This window comes from Haliotis rubra, unplaced genomic scaffold (assembly GCF_003918875.1).
Source record: "Haliotis rubra isolate DU_JTF1 unplaced genomic scaffold, ASM391887v1 Scf17, whole genome shotgun sequence".
NCBI classification, from domain to species: domain Eukaryota; kingdom Metazoa; phylum Mollusca; class Gastropoda; order Lepetellida; family Haliotidae; genus Haliotis; species Haliotis rubra.
In genome coordinates, this window is record NW_025765669.1 from 3,333,449 (window position 1) to 3,347,087 (window position 13,639).

Genomic DNA, 13,639 nt, shown 5'->3' on the forward strand with positions numbered 1-13,639 from the left:
CCATACTGCTCTAAATGCATGTTCTAGCTCTAAATGCATCCTGACCTCTGCTGTTCTCATAGCTTTTAATGAAACATTCATTAGGCACCGGTCATGTCAGGTTCCAAATCAGTCCTTGCTTCTGATTCGGTGATGACGAGGTCACATTTAGGGTGTATCGTCAACAAAACTGCTAGCATCTCATTTCATGTGTCATTTACCCGACAGAGATCCATTGACCTGAAGACTTCACCCCCCTTCCCCATTATCAACATCGAACATGGCTGCGTCATGTCGCAGCCTCACTATGGATGAACGTATTCATTATATCCCGAGTCCACAGTTATTGACATATTTATGCAATTGGTGCCGTATAATTATTGATGCAAGAAATATGACCAGCTGTTCGATTCCCACATCATTAGAGGGATTCAGGCTCCGAGAAACTCTGCGCTCGTAACCATCGCTTTCTCAACAACATGTATTAATCAAGCTTTCGCTAACTTCCTCAGTTAATGTCGACTGTCCCAGTATGTAAGACTCATTGGTATCACATCGCTTTTTGTCTTGTTTAAACATTGAAAGATTTATGCATAAACTACTTTCTGTTGTTTTGGGATTGTTTTTCATTCTTTCTCACTATTTTGGGTAGAAATTAGAATCTGTGATCGGCGTGAGCTGGCATTTGTACCTCTTACATTTGAAAGGTTTACATGTGATTTTACTGCCGTTGTTGTCACTGTTTAACTTGACAATGACAATAGAGAAATGGAGTTTCACATCCAGAATCAGTCATTCATAGTCCAACCATTTGGATTATATTAATTGTAATTTAGCATTACGAGCACACTTTATGGTGTGGATTTTGCAAATCATAATTAAGCACATCATCATCATCATCATCATCATCATCATCATCATCATCATCACCATCATCAAGCCTCTGGCTTGTGTCGATTCCCCACATGGGCACAATGTGTTAAGCCCATTTCTGGTGTCCCCCGCCGTGATATTGCTGGAATATTGCTAAAAGCGGCTTAAAACTAAACTCAGTCAGTCAGTCATCACCATCATCATCATTTATGTAACTCTATGTCCTAAGTGGAGTTGAGTTATAGAGGTGAGGTGAAATGGGGATTTTTCTCTTATATATAATGTCATAAATGCGTGTGCGTGCGTGTTCTGCCATGCATGTGTGCATGCCTGGACATCTCTGGTGGCCCAGATGACGTACCAACTGTCCCAGTTAACATGGAAAACCCACTTTGACTCTGAATACCTTATAATAACTCCAAGCTGTTACTACTGCATACATCCACCTATAAGGCACCCCCCTCTATGAGAGGACCGCCTCCGTGGTGTAGTGGTTAGAGCGTCCCGACCGCGTCATACCAAAAAACGTTAAAATATGGTACTTGTTGGTCCCTGCCTGACGCTCGGCATTAATGGGTACAACAAGAACTGGTCGGCTCGGAGTCAGTATACTGTGTCTGAGTGGGGTATTCATGCTTCACTGCGGCATGGTATCTCAGTGAGCTAGCACTATAAAACCAGCTTCAGTCTGGGCTAGTACAAGCAGCCGCACATACACATACACACGCATGCACGTCGTCATATGAGCGAAATGTTCTCAAGCACGACGTTAAACCCAATTTCACCTCACCTCACCCTCTATGAGAGCCTTCATGGTCAATGCTAATTCATCTAAAGCAATCTAGATGCTGATCACCAAGCAGGACAACACTATGAGACAGCCAAGGGAAAAGTGAGTGAGTGAGTTTAGTTTGACGCCGCTTATAGTAATATTCCAGCAATATCACGGCGGGGCACACCAGAAATGGGCTTCACACATTGTACCCATGTGGGAAATCGAACCCAGATTTTCGGTGTGATGAGCGAATGCTTTATCCACTAGGCTACTCGGGAATAAAACCATCAACATTCTGCTTTCCAGGCAGACACAACAGCTGGGCATTTTTCTGTAATACAGGACAAGTGACAATACATTATAGGGGTGACTAGGTACTGTTAGAAGAAGTGTATGGCTCCCAGTGTTTAGCATTGATCTGTCATTGTTGTAGCTATTGTTGCTCAATGGAACAAGGCGTAGATGTCTGTTGTGTGAGTGAGGGATTTGCTGCTTTAAAAAATGCTTCTGTTTTATCACGGTTTGTCAGCTTAGTGTGCAGTGAGTAAGTACGGTTTTATGCAAGTTTTAGTAATATTGCAGCAATATCACGGCGGTGGACACCAGAAATGGGCTTCATACATTTTACCCACGTGGAATCGAACCCATGTCTTCAGCGTTACAAGCCAACGCTGTAACCACTAGGCTACCCCACTTCCCAGTTTAGTGCGGAAGGGAGGCCAAAACACTAAAACATCAAAGTGAAGTTACCTGTTGTTACCTTGCCTGGCCCTCAGTGTTAAGGATACAGAACAATAAGTGCTTCAGTAACTGCTGATGAACTTATGGCTGCAGAAATGCTGCAGAATTGATGATACAGCATAAATATCCTCTCATGCAATTTTGCAACGACCAAATGCCATTTGCATTAAAAACTAGTTTTTACTATAAATAGAAAGCCTACCTTTCACCTGACATATTTTGGGGTCATGTTCCTAAAACTTATGTATTTTGTTTAGACCTTACTAAGCATGGAAGATCTTTACAGAGTTACATCCCCTACCCATGGTAGGATCTGCTGTTGAATGAACCTGTCCTCTATGTCGTGTGTGTATTTCCTGGTGAGGTTTTATCATTAGTAAGTGCCTCCTGTTATGTGGCTACTGTCATAAGTGGCACAAAAGCACCGAGATATTTGACTATTAATTATAATTAATTGTTATTGTTGTTGTTGTTACAGACTCCTCTAAGAAGCTGACCGATGTCCTCGATGAGTTCAACGGTGATGGAGCCTTGTCCAAATATAATCGGGATGAGGTGAGTATTGATGATCTTCATCTAGTGATGACTTGATTTGCTAATAATAAAAACAATATACACAATGAAGTATATCATGTATAGCTGAGTTTATATAGCATTATTAAAGGCATTATTATAATTATCATACGAAATTTGAGATATGACTGCAAGACGAGTGTTCCTTACTAAGAGGGACCCAGTTGTCTAAGACACTGAAATTAACTTCATCTTTTATGAGTGCCAGATACTTAGATTGTGGGTTTGAATCGCCAAATTGGTCTGATTTGGTTTCAAGATTCATCTGGACCATTGTAGGGATCGATTAAGTTGTAAAGGTTTGAGTCTGCATTACTTAGGGCTTTCCTGGCATCACGGTTCATCCCAGTAATATTTATAGGTTTGTGTGCACCATATGTATCACCAAAGGGATAAACATCTGAGAAATGCCTCACTTTGGGTGTTCACTCACTCACTCACTCACTCACTCACTCACTCACTCACTCACCTCACTCACCTCACTCACTCACTCACTCACTCACTCACTCACTCACTCCTCACTCACTCACTCACTCACTCACTCACTCACTCACTCACACTCACACTCACTCACTCACTCACTCACTCACTCACTCACTCACTCACTCACTCACCCACCCACCCACAAACCCACCAACCCACAAACCGCACACACCCTCTTACAAAGATTAAAATAAGTGGTTCAAATATTTACTTTATTTCATTTCAGCCGATCGACTACGAGGGATTCCAGCTATTCATGGAGATTCTAATGGAATCCTCTTTAACTGAAGAATTGTGCAAGACTCTCTTTCTGTCTTTCATGAAGAAACCTGTTCCGCAAGGGGCTAATGTTGGTAAGGATTTCCACATCCGCGATGTGGCAGCAGCAATGGCGTCACAAACCTTGTGTGCACCAATCACCCACCAGACAGCTGATATACACCTCGAAAAACCTGAAAAGCATCATGGTCTTGCCGAAAAATTGCATGGACTTACCGAGAAGCTTCACGGCCTAGGTCATCATGGCGGTGACAAAGGCCACTCACGCCATGATAGCAGCGGCACCGATGCTGGGAGACGAAGTAGAGCAGGTAGATGTCAGCCACGCCATCAAACAAATTGTTTGAATTATGAAGAAAGGACCGAGCTTCCACCTTACACTTATCTTATTTCTGGCTAAAGAACCAAAATTCTTACCAACTTTGACCTCCAATAACCAGTTTCCTTTAAAGTCTTCTGAAAATCTCTTCTAACATCCATATTTAGAAATCCGAATATATTGGTCCTGAGCTCTGTTCCACAGCATGATCTTAGCGCTAAGATGTTGATAACTCCCATACTTTAACTTTTGGTCTACAATATTTATGCAGCTAAGATTGTTTGTGGAACAGGGCCCTATTGAATGATGTCCATATATATATATAAATATTTGCCCACAATTCTGAAGTAAGATGCGGACATAGAACATCATACTGTAAGGAACAGAAAACATCTTTGTGAGATTCTGTTCGAAAGAAATGAATTTGGATTCAGCCAGAACATACATGTAGCTCAAATCCACTCAAATATATGTTTAATCCTGATCTTAAAACTCACCTCACTTTATTTCTGAATTGGTTATATAAGACTCAGTTTTGAGTCTGTTGTGGGTTATTCGGATGCAAAAAGTCCAAGGCTCTTCTCATATAACAAATTTGATTATCCACATAACATGGGTTTGACATGATATGGCTGAAAATTCATAACAGTGACATGCTCACTGATTGGAATGTAGGAGTAGTTTGGTGGTTGAAGTGTTTACTCAGAAACTAACGGTTTAATTCCCTCCTGGTCATAATATTTGAGGGGCGGTGGGGTAGCCTAGTGGTTAAAGCGTTCGCTCGTCACGCCGAAGACCCGGGTTGGATTTCCCACATGGGTACAATGTGTGAAGCCCGTTTCTGGTGTCCCCTGTCGTGATATTGCTGGAATATTGCTATAAGCGGCGTAAAACTATACTCTCTCACTCACTCACTCACAATATTTGAAGCCTGTATATGGTTTTGCTTCAATATTGCTAAAGGTTCCACAAACGTATGCCCACAATAATTTTAATGACAATGAGTTTATCATCACGTTCCACTTTCCACAAGTAAAAAAGATATGCATGACATTAGGAAACAAGAGGTTGACAGTAACAAACATATACGATAATTTAATAATTAATTTATACAGTGCAGGTTTCCTCCGACTTACAGTATGGTGTTCAATGTCTTCAGCTAATTGAAATATCAACATCACACAGAAGATGTTTCAAATTTGACCCATACCTCCACCATCACAAGCACTTCCAGCACAAACGTATCATTTGCAGATAGTTTTGTATTATTATTTTTAGCCAAAAACTCTTGACCACTATATATACAAGAGTCCACATGCAGCAGCAAGACGACCATTTCCTCATACACAGAATACATACTACTCAAAATAAGTAAAGGAACAACCCATTCTTTCATACAGTTGATCTGTCATGTTGCATCCTCATCTGTTTTGTTTACCAGTAGCGTGAACAAGAATCTCATTTTGCGAGATTTGCAGCATGACAGTTTTTCTACGGTGATATGAAAGAATCGAGTGATCCTTGACTTGTTTGAGTAGTATATCTTATACATATGGTCCATGTACTTGTCTTGTCTTCTTTGGTTCCGTAATGTCCTTCCATATGAAATGCCACCTTCAACCTCTTTATTTGCATGCATAATGTCCACTATTGACCAACTATTCCCTAACCCTTTTAATACAATCCTTCAAGTAATGCATGATGCATGACCCCTTGACCTCTCACATCTGACCTTTCTATTTGCATATTGTAATGGGTTGATTGACATTATGGGACTGGTGGTATAAACAAGGATTGTGTGTGTGTGTGTGTGTGTGCGTGTGTGTGTGTGAAAATATGTCATTGAATAAATGGTGTTCTGAATTGCATCAAGCCCATGACAAAGAATTTCAGCAGATTCAGGGTGTCACACTGGAAGCAATATTCCAGCTGTATGTGACACTGGCGGCAATATTCCAGCTGTATGTGACACTGGCAGCAATATTCCAGCTGTTGTGTAACTGGCAGCAATATTCCAGCTGTGTGTGACACTGGCAGCAATATTCCAGCTGTGTGTGTGAATATTCCATATGTCCATTGACACCGGCAGCAATATTCCAGCTGTATGTGACACTGGTGCAATATTCCAGCTGTGTGGCAGCAATATTCCAGCTGTGTGTGACACTGGCAGCAATATTCCATGACAAGCAATATTCCAGCTGTATGTGACTGTTTGTGTAACTGGCAGCAATATTCCAGCTGTGTGTGACACTGGCAGCAATATTCCAGCTGTATGTCAGCAATATTCCAGATGTGACACTGGCAGCAATAGTGTGACACTGGCAGCAATATTCCAGCTGTATGTGACACTGGCAGCAATATTCCAGCTGTGTGTGACACTGGCAGCAATATTCCAGCTGTATGTGACACTGGCAGCAATATTCCAGCTGTGTGTGACACTGGCAGCAATATTCCAGCTGTGTGTGACACTGGCAGCAATATTCCAGCTGTATGTGACACTGGCAGCAATATTCCAGCTGGCTGTATGTGACAGCTGTGTATTATTTGGACCAGACAAACAAGTGATTGATATAACGAGCAACATCGACTAGTCATCGAGGTGTCATCAATGACACGCAATCAAGAAAGCCTGACCACCCAATCCACTAAGTCTCCTCTTACAAAATAATTTTGCATTGTCAGCGCATGGGAGACATAGGTTCCATCTTGGAAGCGTGGATTGGAATGAAAGAATGTGATCAATCTTAGTATACAAATAGAATATACAGACAAAATCTTTTTTTATCCACTTACGCATGAGCAACATTGGTTCCATCTTGGAAGCGTGAAGTTGAATGAAAGATTGTGATCAATCTCAGTATACAAATAGAATATTCAGAAGATAAAACAGACATGGAATCAACCTTCAAGGGCACACATAGCATTTACTAATGTCTACCCGTCGAGGGTGACGTCACGAACACCATGCATAGCATGTCCACATATGCATGATGCAGTTGCACCAACCACCTTTCAATCAGTCTTCATTCTGCCAATCAGAATCTGTCTTGCATGTGGCTTGCTCCACCCTTTCTTCAGTGGCGCTCCTTCGTCTCCCGGGACATGGCAGCTGACTTGCTAGGGTCAAGGTCACCAGATGACCTGACCTTTGACCTATGGCCTGATGTGGTATGTAGTTTCAGACCATTTTTGTTGCATTTGGCCCTTGTTTTGGAAAAAAACAGAGAGTGGTGGGTAATTCGGTGTGAGTTTCTTTAACGCACATGTTTAGTTGTTCTTTCATGTTTTCCATTTGATTATTATTTTCATGTTGAAAACTTCATCCAGTAATTCAAGAGAATATTTATATTTACAAATATCTATTTGTTTTAGTGAAGATTCCAAATTATGCTAATAAACTATGATATGAAGTTAATTTCTGTAATTGTAAACAATCTCCATATTCTTTTCTGAAGTGTTGTGAGTATTTGTATTACATTAACCTTTGTTCATTGATGATGTCGAGTTGACTGTGTTCAGTGATGTGTTGTGTTTACCCTTTGTACCCATTGTGTCATTTCAAAGTGTTTGTGTTCAGCTGTTTGTGTGTCGATTGTTACTGAAATCTCTAACTATCATATCATGCATTGACAAGGTTCCCACGGTCAAATATAAAGATTAAGGCCAATCCATGAAGAGTTTGTACGCTACGACATTCGTAAGTCTGTGTTTAACTGAAGAGTTACGACTGGTCGTAATGTTACAAATACTTTGTGGATCAGGATCCTGGACTGTTCACGAGTTTACATACACTACATTCCTCCAAGACCCATGGATACGTGTCTGTATCGGTAAAGTTGTGACGCCTGTATTCAGATATGATGCGCTGTTTATATAAAACATCAACCCGAGAAAAGAAAATCTGGATTGTCCACTGAAACAGATACTATTGGGCATAGAAGGCGAATGTGGTTAAAATTATATGAATGGATCACTTGAAATCTGAAAACACCAGGTGTTCGCAAAAGTGGTGAGTTTGTCCCACAACTGTAGCATCAGCCATTTGATTAACTTGCAGCATGGACAAAATGGACATATAATCTGAGCATGATATGTGTGCAAACCCTAGTTTTTCCTGACATTGAAGCAATGTCTTCAGTAGAGGATGCTGGGATATGTCACGTGTTGCACACGTCATCAAGAAATGTCATGGTTTGTGTAATGTAGTTCATCGAACGTTCCCTCTCACTAAACACACTAACTCTTTCTGTGAACACCTGGTGTCATCACTGATTTTCTTTGATCCACTTATACAATTTTCCATACAACTTTCACTGTCTTTCATGCCCATTGGAATATGTTTGAGCGGGCAATTGTTTGGTGCTGACGTTTTTACATACATTGATAAAGCTGCATAAAAATGTTTAATAATATATACATAATGATAATAATATTCCCACTGCAAAGCCACACCATGGTTGACTGGAGGACTGTAGTGATTACATGACGTGAGGATATTTGGGTCTGTTCCACAAAATGATCTAAGGTGATTGTGACTGCCATAATATACACAGGCTTGCGATCATCGTAGTTCTAATTTTGCTTTGTGAAACAGGACCTGTGCAGATTGTTTTTAGGCTTATATGTTCTTGTGCTATATTACTACATGGATTCTGATACACAAACACTGATCTCTTCCCCAAACATACATGTTCTTGGAATTCCAGAAATTGAGAAATAGTTGACCACAGATTTATGCATTTAACATTTTGGGATATGTACTTTATGGTTGAACAAAAAAATAGAGGGATCAACATTTCTTGCAATAAAGTCATATTGGTTTGGATACACCAAGGACTGGAATTTTGCAGATGTCAAGCTTTAGGTAAACTATTTCATTTGCCTACTTGCTGAAGTCAGTAATTCTTGCAAATATCCTTCCACCATGACATATAGAATCTTCACATTTTCAACAGAAATCCTCTTCACTGTGAACTATCCATAAACAGTTGTACAAGAAACAGTAGATTGAGATTCATTTAGATTTGAATTTGCCTCGTCAGCACAGTACCAATATTCTTGGGTTTTACCAAATGACGAACATTTAGGACCCCTCAAAATTGACTAATGAAGTTGAATACTTTTGAAAGCACTATTCAAATCAACCCACCCATTTGTTTGGAAGGGGACCTGATCACAAGGTCATGTACAGCTCAACAATACTGCATTCAAAGTGGGTTTGGTCTAAAGTTTAAATTTTACTATAAAACATGTTGAAATACTGCTTACCTTAAAACAAATTTACATTTCATCATATTGAATGATAAAAAATGTTGCATCATTAGTCTTGTAGATATTTTTACATTGCATTTATTATAATTCAGCTTTCCGAGGGTCCAGGCTTTTTGGTAAAACATAGATTCCATTTAAAAAGAAACTAAAATGCAGAATAAATATTCCACCACAGAATATAGAACCTGTTCACGTCTACATGTTGGCATAGTGTGGCTAGTGTAACCTTGTCATTGTCTGAACAAGGAACTTGTTGTAGCTGATTAAATACACTTGTTGAATTGTATAATTCACAATCATTTGTAAAGAATCAGATTCAAATCGTGTTGTACAAACTCTAGCAGCTTTTGACACTAACATGTTTATTGTAGTAAGGAAAACTGTTGTATGACACGACATCTAACAACAGATAGAAGGTTAAGTTATTGCAAAATGTCATTGACCTGTGCTAAACAGGTAAATTTATACCAAATACTTTTGTCAGTTGTGTCCGATTTTATTTTATTTTTAAATAATCTATCATGCAGATAAGGAATATGAATGAATGACATAGTGGAGTTAAAAGTGTATATTGGTTGCCATGGAAACCATATTATTGGAATCATTTTACACTGATGAAATGATAATGTTTTCTTATTTATATAACCAGTTGTTCTCATTGCTAAATTCCTTTTCATCTTCCGTGAAAGTAAGCAAGTCGTCCAAGTTACCTAAAATTGCTGCATAATTAAATCGATATGACTTCTGGTTTAAGAATTTATTCCACATTTTAGCTTATTTTCCAGATCAATTTGAACGTCAACACATTATTGAAAATATACTGAACACCATTGAAAACGCACCACTTATAAAAGTTCAGATTATTAAAAGCACGTGTAAGGAATTGATATTTTTTGAGTGGATAATAACAGATGGACGAATGACTCAACAACACAGTGAAATGTTCCACAGTCAGAAAGGATCAAACACACACGGGGTCAAATCAAAAAGTCAATATCGCATTTGACCGCCATTTGCATTGACACATGCAGTTCAGCGTCTCCTCATTGAGTCAATAAGCGTCCGAATAGTTTTTTGAGGATGGCATTCCACTTCTGCAGTAGTGCAGCCTCAAGTTCCCGGATGTTTCACATCTGTTGTCGCCGCGAAAGACTTTGACCAATATCGTCCCACAAGTGCTCCATTGGGGATACATCTGGCGACTGTGCTGGCCAATGAATAACCTGGATGTGTTACTGGGCCAGACACTGCATGGAAAGTCTTGTTGTGTGTGCCCGTGCGTTGTCCTGTTGAAAAGTATGGACATCGTGGTGGTGATTGAAGACAGATACGATGTGATTCTGAAGAATAATAGAGGGCATTAACTCTCCCTTGACAGACATGAAGGCAGTCGTGTGATTGTAATTTATTCCACCCCAGACCATGACACTCCCACCACCCAAAGGTCTGTCTGAACCACACACTCATGAGCATAACGTTCACCACGTCTACGCCAAACACGTAATCGGCCATCAGCACTACGTAGATGAAGATGTGACTCGTCAGTGACTACCACACCATGCCATTGTTGTAACCTTTACTGAAAATGGCTGCTAGCCCATTGTATACACTCATTACGGTGTCTGTCAGTCAGAATTGGTTCAACGTAAGGACGTCGAGCATGGAGCCCTGTAGCGTATAGACGGCATCACATGGAGTCAGCGCTGATGACCCCTACGTCAACCTTGAACTAGTGCAGCAGTACTGGCAGTCGGCAGTGTTCAATCACTGATATAGATAAGGTCAATATGGCGATCCTGATGGAGCGTCGTAACACGTTGTTGCCAAGGTCATTGAAGGTCACGGGTGCTGCCTGTCTACTGATGTCGTCTATGAAGCCTAACAGTGGTGGAGTGGCCAAGTCCAAGTTGTCGAGCAATATCCCTGCTGCTGGTGCCAACCTGAATCATGCCTAGTGCACGTTCTCTTTCGTGAGATGTTAACCTCGGCATCTATGTCCTCGTTTCACAATGGTTAGTGAAGCAATGAGAATCGGTTCTCATACACCTGCTTTTAATGTCACAGTCCGTATGATTTCAGAATGAAATTCGCGCTTTTTTCATGGTGTGGCTGCATGTTGATGCATTTTGGAATTAAGAGTCATACTGAGGACAGGAATTTGTTTCTAAAGCATTTTTTCAACTGGACATGCCCTTCGACTTCATGTTAGTTATATTCATTGATCATTGTCATGCTGAAATCCATCTTGATGAAAACATGGACAATTTTAGACTGGTGCGTTTTCAATGATGTTCAGTATATGTTGTAACAAAGGATTATGGTAAAAAATGTGTTAGACTGATGCCAAGTAGGCTAGACACATGATAGATGTGACACTGATCTGATGAAATGTAGTGTTACTTTACATTGTAAATAGGTGAACTATGGTTAAATCGACCTCAAAGGGACCGCTGATTTTAGTTCATAATAATGGTAGTTTAATTGTTATACACATTTTAGACCCATGAAGATCTGAGTTAAAATTGGTCTTCAGCAACCCATGCTTGTCGTAAGAGGCGACTATTGCGATTGGGTTGACACATGTTGATCACTGGATTGTGTGGTCCATACTTGATTATTTACATTACACCGCCATATTGCTGAGTGTGGCGTTAAACAACAAAATAACAACACAAACAAACACAAACTGAAATATACAACAATTTGCCAGGAACAAAACAGTAGTTTAATATCTCAATCTTAAGCATGTTCATTATACACATAATTTACTCTGTTTGCAGATTATCACCAAGAAAGTTACTGCAAATAAATACAAGAATGTTTATTAAAATGCACATGTTTTTCAACATTCATCCATATTGTTGATTCTATATGTGCATAGATTTGAAACCAAGGAGAAAACTTTGCATTATTTAATATGATATCATGAAATGTTGATGTAGGTTCTACAGGTGCGTCCACCCACCCGTCAGTGGCAGTCAACCAGGACAAAGGCCACCATGGGGAAGATGGCGCTCCCAACGAGGCATCTAACCACTCCCGGTCATCCTCCAAGAAGTCAAGCCACAGTATTCACAGTGTTCATAACGGTACGAGCAGTTTTCATTTTCTGGGCCCATGTGGCCAAAGTGATATTAGTGTTGAGTTTGAAGTGAGGTATTATTCGTCTTGCATTGAACTTTTTAACTGATAACGTAAGGAGCTGCAAATCAATGTGCAGGATTGCCTCCCTTAGCGGTGTCAGGATCTTCTGGTCGTGAGTTTGAATCCCAGAGTCAACCTAACTTTGATTCTTGGTTTCATGCCTGTGTTTGACAACTACCTCACTTAGGGGTGTAATCAGACATCAAGTTTGGGGTAGTGGGGAAGCCTAATGTTTAATGCATTTGCTTGTCATGCTGAAGACATGCTGGGTTTGATTCCCCACATGGGTACAATGTGTGAAGCTAATTTCTGGTGTCCATGCCACGATATTGCTGAAATATTGCTAAAACCTGACTAAAACTATATTCACTCACATCAAGTTTACAAAGTGTGATGTGACGGAAATACTGAGTTTTGTGAAACACTCGTCAATCAAGTGTTGAAATAATGGCAGTATCACTTGAACTTGTTCCCTCAGTACACAGGCCTGTCTTGATGCCACCACTATGTAGATCCAATACTGTAACATAATATATACTATAGTCAAAGCACTGAAGTCATACCCTGGTCAAAGGACATCTACACTGATCAAAGTGCTGAGGTCGCTTAGAGGACCAAAGTGCTGGGTGCAACTGATTTTCAAAATGAGCTCTGTGATGACTCTTGCCTTTGAATGTTGATGGCCATTTCTTCCTTTTAATGTTTGTCATCGGTAGCTTACCTAATAAACAGACATTTTGTCCATCATTGATATTGCAGGTTCATAGCATCAAGCATATCAGTAGTATTATCATTGTCATAATTGTCACCATCATTATCATCATTCTACATGGCAGCACTTGTTTTCTGTTTATATATACATTCTTTATTACTTTGATGGTACTGATGGCCCAGCTGTTTAAAGCACCACTATTCTTTATGCAGAATTTTGTCCCATGAGCATGTCAGAAATTTGTAACCATAGGTTCGAATCCCGGTTCGCTACGATTATGTCTCATGGTTTGTCAGCACCAAAGGGGAAAGTATTTGAAGCATGCGTCACTGTGGTCTTTCCTCACATTAAGCTGATGTGTCATGATATTACTGGAATAATGTTCAAAGCTGAATTAAACCACATGACATGTATAGTTGCTGTTAAATATTTATTTATCCAGTACAATTTTAATGATAAGAAGATCCAGTTTACAATTGGATTTCAGTAA

At 40.0% G+C, this 13,639-nt stretch overlaps 1 protein-coding gene across 1 annotated transcript in view; it reads left to right on the forward strand.

Moving 5' to 3' along the window:
* Positions 1 to 13,639, forward strand: part of LOC124272479 (diacylglycerol kinase beta-like) — an 86,075-nt gene that overhangs the window by 47,433 nt on the left and 25,003 nt on the right. The window contains 3 exon segments of the mRNA XM_046707659.1: positions 2,847 to 2,923; positions 3,651 to 4,014; positions 12,236 to 12,382. Of these exon segments, the coding sequence (XP_046563615.1) occupies positions 2,847 to 2,923; positions 3,651 to 4,014; positions 12,236 to 12,382 (588 nt within the window).